This window comes from Triticum aestivum, chromosome 4B, assembly GCF_018294505.1.
Source record: "Triticum aestivum cultivar Chinese Spring chromosome 4B, IWGSC CS RefSeq v2.1, whole genome shotgun sequence".
NCBI classification, from domain to species: Eukaryota; Viridiplantae; Streptophyta; class Magnoliopsida; order Poales; family Poaceae; genus Triticum; species Triticum aestivum.
The window spans coordinates 122,386,532-122,405,466 of NC_057804.1; the positions used below are offsets into that span (position 1 = coordinate 122,386,532).

At 42.2% G+C, this 18,935-nt stretch overlaps 1 protein-coding gene and 1 pseudogene across 1 annotated transcript; both read left to right on the forward strand.

The window, feature by feature from the left end:
* The first annotated feature begins 3,361 nt into the window (after positions 1–3,361).
* On the forward strand, positions 3,362–10,562 carry LOC123091403 (auxin-responsive protein IAA27-like; annotated as a pseudogene).
* A 6,165-nt stretch (positions 10,563–16,727) lies between these two features.
* LOC123094609 (putative auxin-responsive protein IAA29) lies at positions 16,728–18,718 on the forward strand. Its single transcript, XM_044516580.1, has 5 exons — positions 16,728–16,761; positions 16,884–17,070; positions 17,760–17,883; positions 17,986–18,041; positions 18,288–18,718. The coding sequence occupies exons 2-5, from the start codon at positions 16,905–16,907 to the stop codon at positions 18,566–18,568; spliced, it is 627 nt and encodes a 208-aa protein (XP_044372515.1). The 5' UTR covers positions 16,728–16,761; positions 16,884–16,904; the 3' UTR covers positions 18,569–18,718.
* The last annotated feature ends 217 nt before the right edge of the window (positions 18,719–18,935 follow it).

The window sequence follows — 18,935 nt, forward strand, 5'->3', positions numbered from 1 at the left end:
AGTAGTGATTGTCCTAGTTTCAGATGGCACAACGTATACCTCCTAGCTATATGATTTGCAGCAGTTTCGATCTCCATATATCCTCTAAATCCTGATTATTCCTGCCACGATTCTTTTCATCATAAGATAAGTGTAATTTAGGCAGATACCGACCGGCCGTGCTTGGAGGCAAGATCTCATTCTAATCAAATCTCATCTCAAGAATTAAGTAACCAAAAAGGAACACGTGCAATAATCACTGCACCGTATCCAAACCAAGGATCACAAAGGACAATTGATCTTCGAGAACCTAGAACAATATTTTCATATAAGATCGCAATCAGATTACTGCAGGATTAAGCATGACAAGACAAACTTGCGTGGATGCATGCATGCATGCATGCATATCGGTTCGAGCATCAAGAACCATCGGCCAACTACAGTTACTATATATTTATATTTTCCTTTAAAAAGAGGAGTTATTTTTTGTTTTTTTAGAGAAAATTTTCGATCTATTCATTTTCAATCATGACAGTACAACGAATACCAGAAATAATAAAAATTATATCCAGATCCATAGACCACCTAGCGACGACTACCAGCACTGAAGCGAGCCGAAGGCGCGCCGCCGTCATCGCCCCTCCATCGCCGGAGTCAGGCATAACTTGTTGTAGTAGACAGTTGGGAAATCGTCGTGCTAAGGCCCCGTAGGACCAGCGCACCAGAACAACAACCGCCGCAGATGAAGAATAACGTAGATCAGAAAGATCCAATCCGAAGACACGCAAACGTAGACGAACAACGACGAGATCCGAGCAAATCCACCAAAGATAGATCCGCCGGAGACACACCTTCACACGCCCACCAACGGTGCTAGACGCGCCGCCGGAACGGGGACTAGGCGCGGAGACCTTTATTCCATCTTCAGGGAGCCGCCGCCGTCTCGTCTTCCTGAGCAGGACACAAACCCTAGCAAAACTGAAAGAAACAACTAAAAACGGAGCCCTCCCGCCGGCCCTTGCCGAGATCCACCGCGCCCCCATGGCACTAGGGCCACCGGAGAGGAGGCGGACCTGCGGCGGCGGCGGCGGGAGGCAGAAACCCTAACTTTTTTGTGGAGGAAGGAGGAGGCGGCGGCTAGGGTATCAGGTGATTAGTTATTTTTTGTTTTTATAGTAGAATGATATGTTCTTGGTAGGTGGTGATTTGAACTTGATGCGGCTAGCTAGTGCGTGTGTGCGTGTATGTATATGCGGTATGCATGTGTGTGTGTGGGTGTGTACGTGTTCCTTTTGGAATTTCCCGGTGCATGCAAAGTAGGGTTGCAAAGCAATAATTAAAGGGAGCGGACAGCAAGTACTGCACCGTGCATGGTGGAGGAGATGATGGTCTCATCCCCACCATGCACCAGCTAGCCAGCCGCACATCCATGCCAAACAAGAAAAATACAAGGTTAGATCCTCCATAGGATGACTTGTCTCAGAGGGCATACATGCATGTATGCAAAGGCAAACTGGGACGGATTGTGTATTTCAAATATATGCATTTTTAAAAATTATTTAAAAAAAATAAAATTGTATATATAGTATTGTAGGTTCACAGTTTTAACATTGTGCATCCACGGTTTTCTTAAACATGATTGCTATTACGTTGATTTTTCTAGTTTAATCAGTCACGATTTTTCTTTCCTCTTTGTTCATTTATTTCCTTGTGTGTGCGCGCATGTGCGTGCGTGTGTTGTGTGTGTGTGCGTGCATGCTCACGCGTGCTCACCATCGTCGTGAGGTGCAATTTATCTAAGAAAAATGCATAGAACCACCACAAGCGTGTCATAACTAGTAGAAAATCACCATTTTACAAAACGTGGCAGAACGCACCAAATGCTATAGTTAACAGTGGCGAAATACACTGACCAAAATTTGAATCACGTTTTGACGTGGCAAATCGCCATCGAGACAAAGGTATACAAAACTTTGACTGACGGATGTTAAGATGGACAGTGGCAACTTAAAAGAAGAAACCCAAATGAATCCGTTTGTCTCCAGATCCCCAATCACCCCGGACCTTCATGACCATCGCCTCCTCCAGCCGCTCCATCTCCTCCCATGTCATCCCCTCCTCAGTTGCCACCAGCACCAAGCGCGAGACTGGCCGCTCCATGTCCTCCCCCGTCGTCCCATCCTCGCCCATCCCGACACCAAGCGTGAAATTTGGTCTCCCCGCTGACACCCTGCTCCTAGATGTCGAGGCAGAGGCGCCCAAGGCGTCCGGCCACGACGCCGAAACGCCCTGCCACTGGATGCCCTGGCGCCCAAGGCATCTTGCCGCGTTGGCGCCGCCACCCTACCCTTGGATGCCCAGGCCTAACCCGAGGTAGCCAGCCATGACGCGACCGCCGAGGCGTCGCCCAAGGCCAGCCACTTTGGTGACGTCGTCATGGTGGACACCGAGGCGCAACCCACGACAGGAGACAACATTTGTTAGTTGCCACAGGAAGGGGGTGGTCAAAACATCAAAGAGAGAAAGAAGAGGACTAATGAGCGGGACCCACATTTTTTAAACGTCCGCCAGTCAATGTTTTGTATCCCTTTGTCACATGAGCGATTTGCCACGTCAAAACGTGACTCGAAATTTTGATCAGTGTTTTTTTTTCAATGTCAATGATAACGTTCGGTCCATTCTGCCAACTTTTGTAAAGTGGTGGTTTTCTGCAAGTTGTGACCTGATTGTGGTGGTTATGTGGATTCTATTCAATTTATCTTCAATGTGGCGAGAGATGATTAATGTGGCTTTATTGTTTGAACGACCTTGAGTATGAGAAATGTATACACACAAGTTCTACACAAGAAGTGTGCAAATTATATTATTTCTCAAATTGCACTATAATATGGTTGTTTTTGCATATTCTAAAATGTGTAGTTTATGTACTTCCTCCGTCCCAAAATTCTTGTCTTAGATTTGTGTAAATACGGATGTATCATGTCACGTTTTAGTATTAGATACATCCGTATCTAGACAAATCTAAGACAAGAATTTTGGGACGGAGGGAGTACATTTTTTAACACAGTTTGTTTTATGTTTTTTTTATTTTCTTTCCTTTTAGGGCGATATTTTTTAATGCTTAAAACATTATATTTTCAAAGTACTCGATACAACTTTAGGCACTCAGCTGGTGCACAAAGTCCGCTCTAAGAAGTGCATGTGATGGCTATACATCTAGGTACACAAAACAACATCATCATGAGGCAAGTCTTTTGCCTCTGTTTCAAAAAAAAAAAAAAAACAACATCATGAAACTACTACTACACTAGCATGGGTACATAGATATGGCATTGATCATATCTCTTGCACATGATACTCCCATCTTTTTACAAAATCTTGTATGAAATCATTGCCCGCCCTTCTCCCTAGCCATAGCTTGCACCTCTATATATCTGCCTACATATATGTACACCATCGATCTATCCATACCACATCAACCACTACCGCTGCACCTTCTCTTATATTCTGCCGACATATTAATTTTCTTCTCCACCCATAACACCATCTTTCTGCTCACCAACTCGCTCACTCAGCTCGCCGCTCTTCTTCTCATATCTGTTGCCTCCGTCTCATCAATCTCATTTGCTTCTAGCTACCATCTGTCTGCCTTCGTTGGTTCGTTTGCTCCACCGCCATGATGAATCTTATATCGTTTGAGACGCCTCCTCCTCTTGGTAGGCAAGAGAGCACCGCTGCTACTGCAGCCACCGGCATGAAGGTGGCAAAGGAAGCGAGCTCTAGTGACGCATGCTTCCACGGTAGCAATCTAGACCTAAGCCTCGGCATCTCCTTGTCTCCCGGAGGTAACTGCAGCGCCGCCAGCTGCGGTGGCGCCGCCATGGCAAGCTACAACGGTCGTCAAGGTGGGGGCAATGTCGGTCGAGTGCAGAGCAGTGACATGGTCATCGCTAGTACCGCCACTGCGAACACGCTTAGCGCAGGGCGTGGTGGTAATTGCCATGGCATTGTGCCTAGCAGCAGCTGGGCGGCGGTGTTCATGCCAAGCCCGACCGGCTTCATGCACCCCTGGAGCCTCGCCGCCCGGCAGCAGAAGGCGGCCGCGGAGCAGGACCGGAACATTGCGCCAGCGTCGGTGGCAACAACATATGTGACAAGGTGAGCCAAATGTTATGTGCTCATAGTTAATTGAGCAACACACATATATATGCATCTACATGCATATTACCTACTCAGTTTTAGCAGCCACTCCTCTCATGCATGTTTTTTCACCATCACGGCATCCAACGGCTCTAGCTAGCTAAAAGTTGTGTCAACTGTCAAAATATAGATTTCCTGTCGTTTAATGAGTTTATAATACTAAGTTGCTAATTAAAGCCCTGTTCGGATACTCTCCGCTCCGCCACAGCAGCTCCCGGAGTGGACGGAGCACCAACACAATTGCTAGGAGCGCCTCAGACCACGCTCCTCGTGTAGAGTGGAGTTAGCAGACGGGAGAGATTCCGAACACCCCCTAAATTTCAACACTTAACAATCATGAATTAAACAAACAAGTACTCCCTCTGTGAAGAAATATAAGAGCATTTAGATCACTATTTAGTGATCTAAACACTCTTATATTTCTTTACGGAAGGAGTAGTATATACGAGGGAAAAGTGCGGGATTAATTCACGTTCTCTACGTACGTAGGCACAAATGATTGCAATCATGAACATTTTGAACCCCTACCACTCCACTAGAGCTCATTGATTAGTTTTTTCAGGTCCTCGTGTGCTTAGAACTGCGTTTAGAAATGATTGCGGATAGATTCTTGTACGCATAGTATATGTGTGTGTGCACCAAACGGAGTCCTTCAAATCTAGGGTTTATAAAACAGGGAAAACCTGTATGTATAACATCTTGATGTACGTACGTGGGTTAATTCTCACAATGCTTTTGCCGGCCGGCCATGGTGGACGCGGCCGGATAGATACCGTTGGTGAGTAACGTACATAGAGAAGATCTCCTCTGCTCTGCAAGGAATTAAGCGAGAATATTCAGGGCAGGCCGGCCCAGGCAGGGGAGCAGCAATGATGGGTGCAGCATGGCTCTGCTTGATTGTGCATGCAGCGCAGTGCAGTCTTTTTCCCCATCCTCCCACGGAAAAGAGAGAAAGAAAGAAACAGAACTAGTAGTGCAGTCTTTTCCATAAAAACGACTTTCGTGTGTCCGTCCGTGGATGTGTTGCTCCCAATAATTGGGCGGCTGGACGTGCTAGACTGTTGCCATGTGGCCAGATGATACATATTGTTCCTTTTCTTAAAAATATATATAGAAATGGTCTGTGGCTTGAGGAGATCGATAGAGGCTTCATGGTGGGTCCAACACAGCAGAAGTTCTAAAAGAAAATTTAAATGGAGACAGACAAAAAAACATTTGGGGGTTTTAAAGAGAGAAAACTTTAGCTTTGGTTAGGCCACAAATGGCCTTTTCATAACAAAAGGGGCCAGACAGTTCAACTTTAAAATTATGGGTTACATAGTTACTTTATAATTTAGATGACAATTTTTGAGGTAAAGTAGCTGAGGTTACTTCTTGAAACTAATCGCATAGGCGTAGATAGAATTACGGTCACCCCATGAAATTCATGTCATCCCACTTATAATTTTAGCATCTTCACCTTTTGACTACTCATAGTGGGAGCAACATAGTTATTAACATGCATGCCACCAGTGGCGAATCTAGCACTAAATTGAAGGGTAGGCTCAGAACATCAAGTTTCTAAGTCTAATTAGCAAATGCATTGCAATTCACATGTTAAACACCTTGGTAAAATTGTCAGCTAGTATATTTAGTTGAAATAGGATATTTGGAGGGGAGGCTTCAGCCTATTGAAGCCCCCCTAGTGGAATCGCCACTGCATGCCACATAGGTAAAAAAGATTATGTGACAAATAAAAAGAGGAGAGAAACAAATAAAATAACATCCTCGTGCTCCTCTTTGGTCTTAATGTGTTGGCTCCCCGGACCAATAAATCTGGACGAAGTAATCAACAAACACGTTGATCTTAAATACTCAAGAAAATAATTAACCACGGGCAAGTAAATTGCACTGCATTCATGCATGTATTACAATCTACTTATACACTCTCAGCTCAGAGTTGCACACACTTTGCACCTGATCTGCACAATGTATTCATGGGCGCCTAATGTTTGCATTCAATTCTTTGTCATCATCAGCGATGCTAGTGTGGTCTCAGTGCCTTCGGCGGCTGTGGGCTGGCCGCCGGTGCACACCTCCCGGCGCCACCTCGTCACCGCCACGCATGTGCCAAAACCCGACGCCGGCGTGAAGCAGCCCGACGGCCCAAAGAACACGAAGATACCCACCGCGGCCTCGCCCGCCGATGATGATAAGGAGGTGGCGGGGACGCCGAGGAGCTATACGGTCACCGCAGAACCGCAGCGGCTGCAGGCAAACATGTTCGCCAAGGTGCACATGGATGGCTGCCTGATCGTCAGGAAGATCAACCTGAGAGCTCACCGCAGCTACGACTCCCTCTCGCGGGCGCTCACCAGGATGACAAGAAACTTCTTCTGCCGTGAGTACTGCTCTCCATTATTATTTTCCCCAACAACATACTGCTTTCAAATAGTATATCTAGGGCACATTCAAATGTATCCTGATTAATGTACATCTAAGTAACTCAATCAAACATAAAAAGGAAAAAAAAGAAAAAAAATATAAGCATGAATCTTCATCTAAAATGAAGGACATAAAGGATTTAGTTGTGCAATATTAAGGAACATCTAGGTGTGTTTTAGCAAAACCAAAATTATAATTAGTCACAGAAGCCTTCCTTCCCTCGATCTTGGCAGAGAGATCATGGATTCGCCTCCTGTCTGCTTGCCTCGTTAGAAGGAAATCCTAATGCCTCGACTCCGGTTAGTAGATAAGTAGTTTTTTTTTGTCCTAGCAGGAACGGGGCTCGAATGGATGGCGACACTTCCTAGAGTCAGTCTTCCTGGCTTTGATCCTCCTCAAGTTCGTCCATCGGGACGGATTAAACAGAGCTTCGATATATATATAGGGCCGGCCCTGTGTTTCAGGAGGCCCTAGGCGAACTCGATGATATGGCCCCTATGTCCTAAGAACATACTTATATATGTATGTGTGTGCGTGATACATAAACATCTTTAGTATGAGATTTGATGACTATAATAATTGTTGGATAGCCATATTATGACAAAAAGTACTAAAAATATACTAAAATGAAACTAACATGACATGATAACCTCAAAGAAGGACCAAATTCGGAGAACCCTTCAGTGTTCGAATTTTCGGATCACTTTCTTTTTTCTTTCTCCTATTTTCAGTAACCGACAAATGCTTTTTTAGGCAACATGGCATGGTAATGTTAGAAATTTATACATCGGATGATTGGAACCCTAGACAAGTACGCAGAATGACAAAAAAATAGGGTGGTTACGTACTGTGAAAGATTTTATTAGAAAATTATACACTGAAATTACTCCATGTACTAAAGAATAAAACAAAAAAACTACTAAAAATTGGGGTTTGGGGGGTGGATCAGGAACGTGGTGCGCTCACGGCTCACAAGCGTATAGTGTATTACCTCCTTGCTGGACATGCCAGATGGTTGAACTGATGTGCGGCGCGCGCAACCGCGACAACCACCGGTGGCCAAGGCGCCGAGCGACGGACAGACGATCGGGAAGAGGACGAACAAGGAAGACGAACTGACGAGCAACGAAGGCACAAGCTAATTAGCGAAACTACGACTCGATGAGATCTTGTCTGATTTGTTTCACACAAGCGAAAGGAGCGGCTGTGGCGCCGTGCCTTCGTCTCGTGTAATGACCGACCCTTCGCTAGTCGCTACTAGCTCTAACTAATGGGCCTTAATTTTTCTTGTCTACTTCATCATGGGCCCCCCTCCGGCCTGGGCCCTGGGCCGTCGCCCCCCGGCCATACCTCCAGGGCCGGCCCTATATATATATATATATATATATATATATATATATATATATATATATATATATATATATATATATATATATATATATATATATAGAGATATATAGCTTTGCTAAAGTGAGCCTGAGCGTATTACTTTTATTCTACGCACCGGTCAGGTACGCGCGTAACTCCCAAGAAATCAGCGCGGGTGGGTTTCGTCTAATCACAAGGAGAAATTGAACCACCGTAACAGACAAAAAAGGATTACTATTCGTGCCTTTGCTCTAGTAATTTGGTAACCGACTAGGGTATGCTGGACTGGACGTAAAAGAACTTCGACTCCATAGTAATGATGGTAACAAAAAACACTAATTAGTGTGATCCTAATCACATGTATCATGGACTAGTAAAATCTACTAGGAAATTACGACACATGACCATGTTTCTGCTATTGCTGTTAATTGTGGTAAAAACTACCTATACATTACTACATTCTCACTAGGAATTTACCATCCTCTGTAAGTACAACCATCTACACATGGTAATTGAGGTGGATTTTTTTAGATGGTAACTGAAGTGGATGTATTTACTCGTAATACGGTTACCACAGAGTAGCTACATGCAATTCACCCGCAAAAAACAAAACTACATGCAATTCGCTCATAACACCATTACTAGAAGTGGTCATCCTCTATATAAGCAAAAAGATGGTCTGGTTTGGTGGATCGATGAACTCCTGCATGCACATAGTAACTACTTTAATTCCATTACCATACCTACCAAAGGTTTTACTAACAAGTGGGAAAAAGTGACTTGATTTCGCGAAGCGGGGACTCGTTTGTGCACATGGTAACCGTTTTAATTCTATTACCATATTTATCACAAAGGTTTACGAAGAGGAGGAAAGAAAATTGCTGGTTTGGCTGCCCAGCGACCCACGCGATTTGGCCGGAGCGTAGAATTAGCATCTGCGCTCACGCTCAGTTTAGCGTGACCGTATATATATATATATATATATATATCCCTACTGTTGAAAATAGGGCCTTGATTTAAAGAAACTTCATGGTTGGTTCGCGGCGTCAAATAAAACCCTTTTTTCATGATAAAATGAGGTACCATTCTGATTTTTGATTTCTATGATGAGGATGGTAACATATTGAGTATGTTTGTGACTTTGACCAGAGTTCGGCAAATTTATAATAAGCGCTCATTAAACCCAAATGGGAGGTTAGCATTGTCCATGTCGTTCACCTCGTGGGGCCAATTGGGCCCTTGTCCTCCTGGGTCTAAGGCAATTCATCTTAATCGGGCTATCGCTCACCTACCATGTGAGCACTATGGGCTTCACGGGGCCCTAGGTCAATGTACTCTTCCAGTTAGAATTCATTGTGAAATTAGCATTACTTTTATTTAGATGAAAATTAAATTGACTTTTGCAACACTTAACTACCCCCCCCCCTAAAAATCCATTTTTAAACTTCGCTAAATAAATTGTTTTTTAAACATGTATTTCTCATTGGTAACACATGGCATGTTAGAATTGTGCAGTCTTGTCTCTCTTTTTCTATGATCGCGATGTCTTTTCGTGTTTTGATGTACCAATTATATAAAATTCTTGGACTGGATTGCGTAAATGCAGCTGCAGATTATCGGAGTTCGGATTCTGGGGAAGGCGATTGTGCAAATAGTGACGACTTCATATTTCTATATGAAGACTTTGAAGGCGACCGGATGCTTGTTGGAGATGTCCCATGGGAGTAAGTATTGTTTTTCGTACATCCTTCTGCACCATGAATTAACATCGCAAGAAGATATTGTTAATTGTTGTTTTTTGGAATACTTTTAGTTTTCACTAATATTCTGAAAAGTAAAAGGACAACCATCTCCGTATCATAGGTGCCCTAATAGTGTGCGATCAAAACAAACAGGAGGCATAACCGACTACATATTATTATTGCTTGTTTTATGGTGAATTTTGTATAGAAATCAGAACAGAAATATGAAGAGCACTCACCCCACAAAATTTTCCTGAATGTGCAACTTTATAAAGTTGCTAAAGAAACTAAAGCAATTATGCATTTGTCGTTTCTTCCAGGTTGTTTCTTGCGACGGCCAAAAAATTATGCATTTCTCGTCATCCAACATCAAGAGATACCAAAGGTACATTTAGAAGAAGTCATTTCTTATATATTGAAATGTTCAATGTGAGCATGCCCATGAGATTGTTTGTTGCTACTAATCAATTTTAGGTCATGACGAAGCAGCAAAATTAGACGCAAGTGTGAAGATAGCTACAAATAACTGAAGCCCCCCCTCCCCCGTGGAAGCAACTTGATTTGAGGCCCTTTCTGGATAATGAAAAAGAAGACTTCTCCCAACTCGTCATCTGGGAATAGACACACTAAACTTGATCGGTGGCATATACATGCACATTGTATATGCACATCTCTCGATCCGAGTGTAGCACATGTGTATGGTATTGTTGTATGCCTATGCTAGTTAGATGTGAACATCTTGTTGTGGTGTATCAATATCAGCACCTCTATGATGGTTGTGCATATAGTTTTGGAACGTGTAAGAATTAATGTTGGAATGCATGTGATGAATAATGTTTCAGCTACCTATTGCTCATCGGGTCATCAAACTCGATACAATTTGCATAACCACATTTAATCTTATGGCGTTACCTTTTATCCTTTTCTATTTGGCGTTTTCATGGCATGAACATCAAATTTTCACCTAAAGGGACTGAGTCATTTTACACTATATTCATCGAGATGGTTATACCCCCCCCCCTATTGCACACACTTAGTTGTACCATCAAAGGATGTACGTGACATTAGTTGCATTTAAATTGTCTATCTCCTTACATCCCCACAATCCATATAAAACCTATCACTACTAGGGAAAACCCTAGCAGTAGAACTAGTTTTGTGCTCACTAGTAGTGCGGGTAGGCACGCTACTAATAAGGCGCTACAGCTATTGCTTAGCAGTAACGCGTGCCGGCGCGCGCTACTGCTAGGACAAATAGCTGTAGCGTTTGTTCACCCCCACGCTACTGCTAATAAAACTAGTGGCAGCGCGTTTTCTCTCCATCGCTACTAGTATTCATTTTTTATTATTTTATTTTTAATGTATTTATGCGGTTTTCTCTTCATCGTACAAATATTGGTACAATACCAGTTATGAGGTTTACATCATTATGTCCAGTGTGTCAAATGAAGGTGTATTAGGTTCAAGTGGAGGCAATATGTGGTGCATGTCAAAAGTATACTACTAATCCAAACTTGATCTGATGTGATCAAGTTTGGATTAGTAGTATACTTTTGACATGCACCACATGTTGCCGCCACTTGAATCTAATCCACTAGCACAAGCTATTTAATCATCATCATAGTAATTACCACCAACATTATTTATTTAATCACCACTAACACTAGCAAATAATAATCATCATAGTCATTACCACCAACACTAGCTATTTTATCATCATAGTAATAGTGTAGCACATCATCATCCTCAAATTCATTTCTAGCTAGCTAATCACTCTTGCTGCTCTCTCTTAGGTAAAATAACATAAAACATGTGTAGCTCTCCTCCTTGATCAAGTTGGAGCATGCAGATGAACCTGTCTCCTAATCGTAGGATGCGCTTCTGTTTGCTGCCCCCTAGTACTTCTCTGCGTCCCCCCCATCACATATTTGGTCCAGTCTTGCACTATTAAGCATTCGTCGCTAATCTTGAATGCACTACAGTAATCTGTAGGATATCTTGGCCGTAAGCTAATAATACTCATGATACCTTTAGTCTCGATCCCATAAGGCACAACATTCATCGGGACTCCCTGTTGAAGAACATCATATGATAACATACTTAGCAATGAAGTTTAGCTTCAAAAATAATGTATGGAAAAGATGCACTGAGGACAAATATTAAAAATCTTACCATCCTTCCTAAATAGATGTGACCGTAGTTCAGTACGAACACTATTAGCGTTTTTAGTACTAACATTTCTAAATGCAGGAAGAAAATTTGTCTTGACAGTATCAAGATCCGCAAGCCATGCAACATAATGACTGAGCTCCTCGCAGTTGAGTTCAGCCCCGGCACAGTATACGGTCCTGTCTACCAAGCGCTGGACATGTTTGCTTGCACCGAAATAAGCTATTAATAGAAATTAATTGTCAACTATTTTTGAATAAACAATATCAAAGACATAAATATGGTTGAGAAACTCACATTTTGGTATAACTGGAGGCGTCTGCACATCGACCCAGATATCGGTATTACCTTCAATATCATCTTCCGGACGAATATCAAAAGTGATAACCATATCAGGCTCAAATGCATAAGTCTTGCATAGTGCTCGACATGTTTTGCATCCAAAATAGGTGTAGTCATCTGAATTGTATAATTTTGTGTGGAAAATATAACCATGCTCGATCTTCAAGTAAAATTTCTTTACCTCCATAGTACGACTGCAACCTATCTTATCCAATACAAAAACTCTTGCATGGCAGGGGATACGCTAGTAGAATTGTAAAAACAAATTATAAGTTGAAGCAAATGAAGCATATGTCATGCTTAATTATGAAAAAAGACTTGTCGTTGTGACTTACTGTATCCACTTCGAAGTTCTTGTCCAGCTTGATGCTGAAGCGCCTATCATCATCTAGGAAGATTCCGTCGCACAGGCCGCGCTCGCCTTCGCAGTATTTGCAAATACCGAAATCCTTTTCGTCGTCAGACATTTCCTATGTTCATTGTTAAAACATTAATTGAAAATCGATCTAAGACAACTACCAGGATACTCAACACACAAATCCGGGGCACTCGATATTTCCTACATATTCTGGCACAAGTCATGCCAAAATTCACGGAAAAATCCGGCATGACCTTTGCTCAAATAGAACATATCGAGCGCCTGAAATTTGCCGGAATGGAAATGAATCAACACTCCGGCAAAACATAGGCCACTCGGAGGTGTAACCTGCAAACATGACCGGCCACTTGGGCAAGCACATATCATATTTGAGCAACACAAGATATACATTTCAAAATATCTTATAGGACTCAAATTAGCATGCATTGAATAAGCAAAATTAAATCATCTCATGCGTGTTCGTACATCGTCGAATATTATCACTAATACATCCCGAATAGTGTCATACATATAACATCACTAATACAACTAAAACCCTAGCACACGACGGGTATCGGCACGGCGGTGGACACCCACAGAGAAGGAACCATCACGGGATCATAGCTCCAGTGAGATCCCTGGAGAACCTGCCAGGTATTGGAGAACCTGTGCTCCAACGCAAACAAGTAGCGACGGACGTGCACGTCCTCCTCACTGACACGGTGACGCACCACCTCCGCTGGGTCCTCGAGCCTCTGGACCATCACTGGCCCACGCGACCGCCACCAAAGAAGGTTCAGGTCAACGACATGCTGGCTCCTCACCAACCTGCCCCCCGGTAGGTAGCGCCTCCCAGTACCACCCCGGCGGAGTCCAGTCCCGGACATGGCCCATCTGGTCAAGCAGGTGTCGTCCTCCACCGACTCGACGACGAGGATGCGGGATAGGCATCGTCCACGTCGATGCAGGAAAAATTGCTTTAACTAGAAAAATAGCAACAAGTTCTTACTAACATATTCTATTAATTCAATTAGTTCTTACTGAAAATAAACTTACTATAAATAAAAATAAACTAGTACCTAGCTAATTAGTACCTAGTTCTTACTAACTAATTAGTACCTAGGAACTACTGCTAAGGGTTCATACTAACTAACTAACTAACACTAAATTAACTAACTAACACTAAAAATAGCCTAGGGTTCATACTAACTAGCACTAAATAGCTAGGGTTCATACTAAGCAAATTAACAAGAGGGATCAGAAGGGGAGAGTGCTTACTGAGGGCGGGGAGAGAGGTGGGGTCGGGGGAGACGGCGGCACCGAGGCGCGGTCGGGCGGGGTCGGGGGAGACGGCGGCGAGGCGGGGTCGGGGGAGACAACAGCGAGACGGGTCGAGGGAGACGGCGGCGAGGCGGGGCCGGGGGAGACGGCGGCGAGGCGGGGGCGGGGGAGACGACCGCGAGGCGGGGTCGGGGGAGACGGCGGCGAGGCGGAGGCGACGAGGGGAGAGAGTGGTGAATTGGGGGAGGAAGATGAGGGAATCAGGCCGTGCGGGGGGTTAGGTGAGAATAGATTTAACATTAGCGTGGGAAGGGAAAAAGCGCTACTGCTAAAATCGGTAGTAGTAGCGCCGTTTCTAGAAGGGTGCTACTACTATACCTAGCACGTCGGGAACGGTGTGGCAATTATAGTAGTAGCACATTCAGTTCCCGCCGCGCTACTGCTAAGGGGGTAACAGTAGCGCGGTTTTGGCAGACGCGCTACTGCTAATTAGCAGTAGTGCCTCATTTTAACACGCGCTACTGGTAAGATTCTGTGTATAAGATTTTCTCTAGTAGTGTATGTGCATCCTACACCTTTGGTTTTCTTATAATTCTCTAGAGTTTGGCATGCTTGCAATGCTTGGTATCCTCACCTTCTAGTGACCCATTTATCATCTCACCTAGAATTGTTGATTCAAGCGACAACCTTATAATGCTTAATGCCCCTTATATTGATTGGATGATAGCTTAGTTGGTCGTGGCTTGACACCTGAGATACAAAATCCATTATGATTCAGAATATATTGTGGTAGGATGATCCTCATGAATTTTAACCAACATTAGCATTGTCGATGCTTCACGCTGAGGTCACGGATGCCCCAGGTCATTGATGATGATTCTTTGCTAGACTACTAGGAAAAAGAGTATGTGTTGGCTGCCCCTGAAGCAAGTCAGCCAAGTATGTCAGTATGGATTAATTTCTTTAGATAAATGATAAGAGGATTTGCCTTGGTATATAGTATATACATCAATTGATGGTCATAGGTTCGCCTGTTTCCTCTGAATAGTTTAGGACTATCTCAAAAATATTCCTGGTTAGTAAAAATGTTTTATGTTGGTTTATAGTAGGAGGGTTAGTGACATAATGTCCACACTTCCCATGTGCTATAATCAAATTATATAGTTTAAATCAAGAATATACTTTTTAATTTATATAAGTATATATAAAAAAATCTTTTAGTTAGTGGTGGAGCGATGTCAATTTTTAGTTGTGAACATAGGGGTCAATGTAAGGATTTCTAATACAAGACCAATATTAATGATGGAAATGATTCTTGCCATCCGACAGATCCGACTACTAGATCTATACTGGATCGACCATGCTTGTCCATTTATTCTAGTTCTTCGTTTTGTTCCTTGTCCTCTCTTTCCCGACAATCGCTTCTCCAACTCTACCTCATTGTCCTATCCATGAAGGTATGCTTCTCCTACACTTCATAGTGGGTCCTCCTCCGGTGTCCTTCCTACACCACTCCTCTTCCATTGCCTGGACACCCTAGATTGAGGTCATAAGCTCACTTCCATAGTGGTGCTCCAGATGGATTGATCAACCATTATCATACTTGGTGATGCACAGAGTTCCAGTGAACCAAAATTCTTGCGTGGCAAGTTGTGGTGATGTGACTATCACAGAGATGTGGAGGATGCTAGGCTAGAATTTTTGAAAAATAAATTGTTTCAAAGGTTGGGTGGATGTGGTGCAGGCACATATTTTCTTGTTGCGTACACATGAGAAGTGTGTTGCAACAATGATTTTGAGTGTGTATTGCAAATGAACACTTCTTATTGGAATGGTGCATTTTCATTCTTGCATCGGTATTTTTATTTTTGCTTACATGTTTTCATGTGCATATCCTGTGACCTATTTTGAAATGATATGTCGCAACGAATGGGGATGTGTTGCGTATATTTGTTTTCGTTGCCATATGCGTACTAAAAATTATGCATTGTTGTTGTACTATTTTTTGACAGATTGTGGTAAAATGTTTATGCAACAATGTTGCCAACTCATGAGAGCGATGCCATATGTCAAATTTTACGTTACAACAATTTGACACTTGAAATTCGTTGGTTAAGTGAGATTGGATAGTGTGGCGGACCACCAATATGTTCATGGTCGTCCAATATATGTCTGGTGGTAGCCATGAATGATTGTGGAGATATTGAAACAACTATGCTGATTTAGTACCCAAGTTCCATATAAGATTTACTCCATTTATTGCAAAATGTAAATGGATTTCTATAATAAATGCACGCCCCTTTAAATGGATTGTGTGCATTGTAGTATGAAACTAGAGTAATCTTCTATGGAACATCGATCATTATTACCTCTAAAAAGAGTCGTGGACTATCATACGAGTATAAATAATACAACACACAGAATATCCAAAAGATTTTTTTTCTTGAAATGAAAACTTGTGCATGCATAGTAGGTATGTAGGTCAAATGGTATCTTTTGCCATCAATGCAACATATACGAAAACAGTATACCAAGATATGCTGCATATATTACTTCATAGGACATTTATTGTTGGAGATAGGATTGCACAAAAGATGTATATGACTGATGCATTTCCGGCCACACCCTTATATTTTTGTAAATTTGCATAGCATATAAACCCATTTCCATCTTGTCCTTAAGTGTTTTCACTTAACTTCTTATTCAACTTCTTAGGAAATTCTGAGTGCCATTTCTAGAAATACTATATTTACAAGGCTGAAGCTGAAAAACAAGGTATGCTATGTATTCTTTCTTTAACTCTAGGACCAAGCATTGGAGTACAAAACCCCCAGTGTGCATCCCACCAGGTACATGCCTGTGACCAAGGTTCTTATATTTTCAACACGACCTATCAACGTATGTAACAATAGGATGCACTCATATTTTTATTATTCGCTTCTCACTGTTAGCATACTATTTCTAAAGTTGATATATCACTAGCTTGTTGAATTGAGAGATTCATCTTATTTACTAACCAGAGACCATAGGACGTATCTCCAATGGATGCTTCATTTGTACCAGAGGGAAATCCAAGGTTCTCACCAACAAGGTCTGTGAAGGTTTTCTTGCATGGGGAGCCCTTTGGAAGGAAGATAAATTTGGCTACTCACAATAGTTATGACTCGTTGTCCTTCACTCTGAAAAGACTGGGAAGCAACTATTCACGTAAGTATTTTTTAAGGCAACTCTATGTTACAATTTGTAAGATAAGCTTTCATCAACGAATTTATTCTATATGAATAGTCTGACATGAATCTACATGTATATGTATTCTCTGTCATATAGTTCGAATGCAACATCCGAATCTAGCATTGCATAATCATGCATGGTTGGGTCAAAAGATCTTAACATGGAGGTGGAGCCCAAGGAAATTTTACGAAATAAAACACTACAATTAAGATAGATCATTGACCACGTTTCCATTTTTGTTTTGTTCACCTAGGCCATGCTGTTAATTATTTCAAATCAGTTACTACTTGTACGTCTTGGTGTAGAGGATCTAGATCACCTAGGCCATGTTCTTAATTATTTCAAGTTACTACTTGTACGTCTTGGTGTAGAGGATCTAGATCTTCATTTACTTATAGGTTGCAGACTTGTCCCACGCAAATTGCAAGCCTAGATCGCCGCTTTCTAGTACTCTTTGGGAGTACTAGTGTTTATGCAAGGGAATGTTTCAACTGTGTTTGGAATTTTTGTTTCCTAACCTGACCTAGTATTGATCCTTACCATTATAATTGTGTGTCAGCCGCCTAACGAACAAGTGAGATTTTTCCTTCTTTCTGGTCAAATATGGACAGTTATAAAGTTTATAATTATCTATTTACTAACATTGTTTCATTTGTATTGTTCAGTTTCACAGTACCAACTTAGTGGCTTGGCGATGAGTGAAGAAGAAGGTGCGATACATAATGACTTCATGTTTTTGTACGATAATGTGGATGGTTATCGTTTCTTTCTCGGTGAAGTTCCATGGGAGTGAGTTCTTGGATATTAATCTATGTATTCTTTTTTGCCTCTTATGTAGAATTCTATAATTCTTGTTATAAATGATGAAATATTAACAACTAAATGTTACAGGGATTTTGCTATTTCAGTCAAGAAGATCTACATTCTTCCTGGAGAAAAACAAGATGGTGCGTGTACAATATAAATGAACTGTATACATGTGTTTTACATTCGTAGATAAATAAGAACACCAATTAACTTATTTGATTTCTAGAACTATATGTGGTAATATATATTTTTCAGTGGTTTGTTGCACCAACAAAGTGGTGTAGGCTCGTGGCATCACAAGTTTTTCTACTACGAAATCAAAGTATGGTAAAAGAAACAGAAGAAATAAGTATTTATTGAAACATGACATCACTGACTGCATGCAGACAATGAGGAATATCTGGAAGAGGGAGATGCAGATAACGGTGATGACAATGGTGGTGCTGCCGCCGATGGAGATGATGATGCTGTTGGTGAAGATGGAGCCCTGGACGCTGTTGTTGCTGAGGATGAGGGAGATGGAGCCGATGACGATGGAGATGGAGCTGTCGGCGAAGATGGAGATGGAACTTATGATGATGAAGACAAAGTTGTTGGCGATGATGGAGATGATGATGGTACCGAGGACAATGATGGTGGCGCCGCGGAGTTGGCGAGAAATATTTAGTGACATCCAGGAGCTCACCTTGCAAGCCTGGTTGCAGTTACATGCTGCTTAATTCTCGCTAGCTAGCAAGTTTGCCTTTGAGTTATTTATGCACATTATATCATCTAAACGTTTATCCTACATATGTTTGAGACTTCTATTACCAATAAAAAAAACTTCATATAATCTCTTTGGAATATCCGAATATGTTCCTGAAGGAACCATTTTGTGAACCGCCCCACACATATCAAAGCCTGCATGTTGCTTCTTCAGGGTAGTGCGGAAATTGCTTTTGGAGGCCAAGCTCCATGGAGGCCTCCATTTGCAATTTTTAAAATTCATATCTCCATGTTTCAAAAAATTCTAAAAAATACAGATATACGTGGAA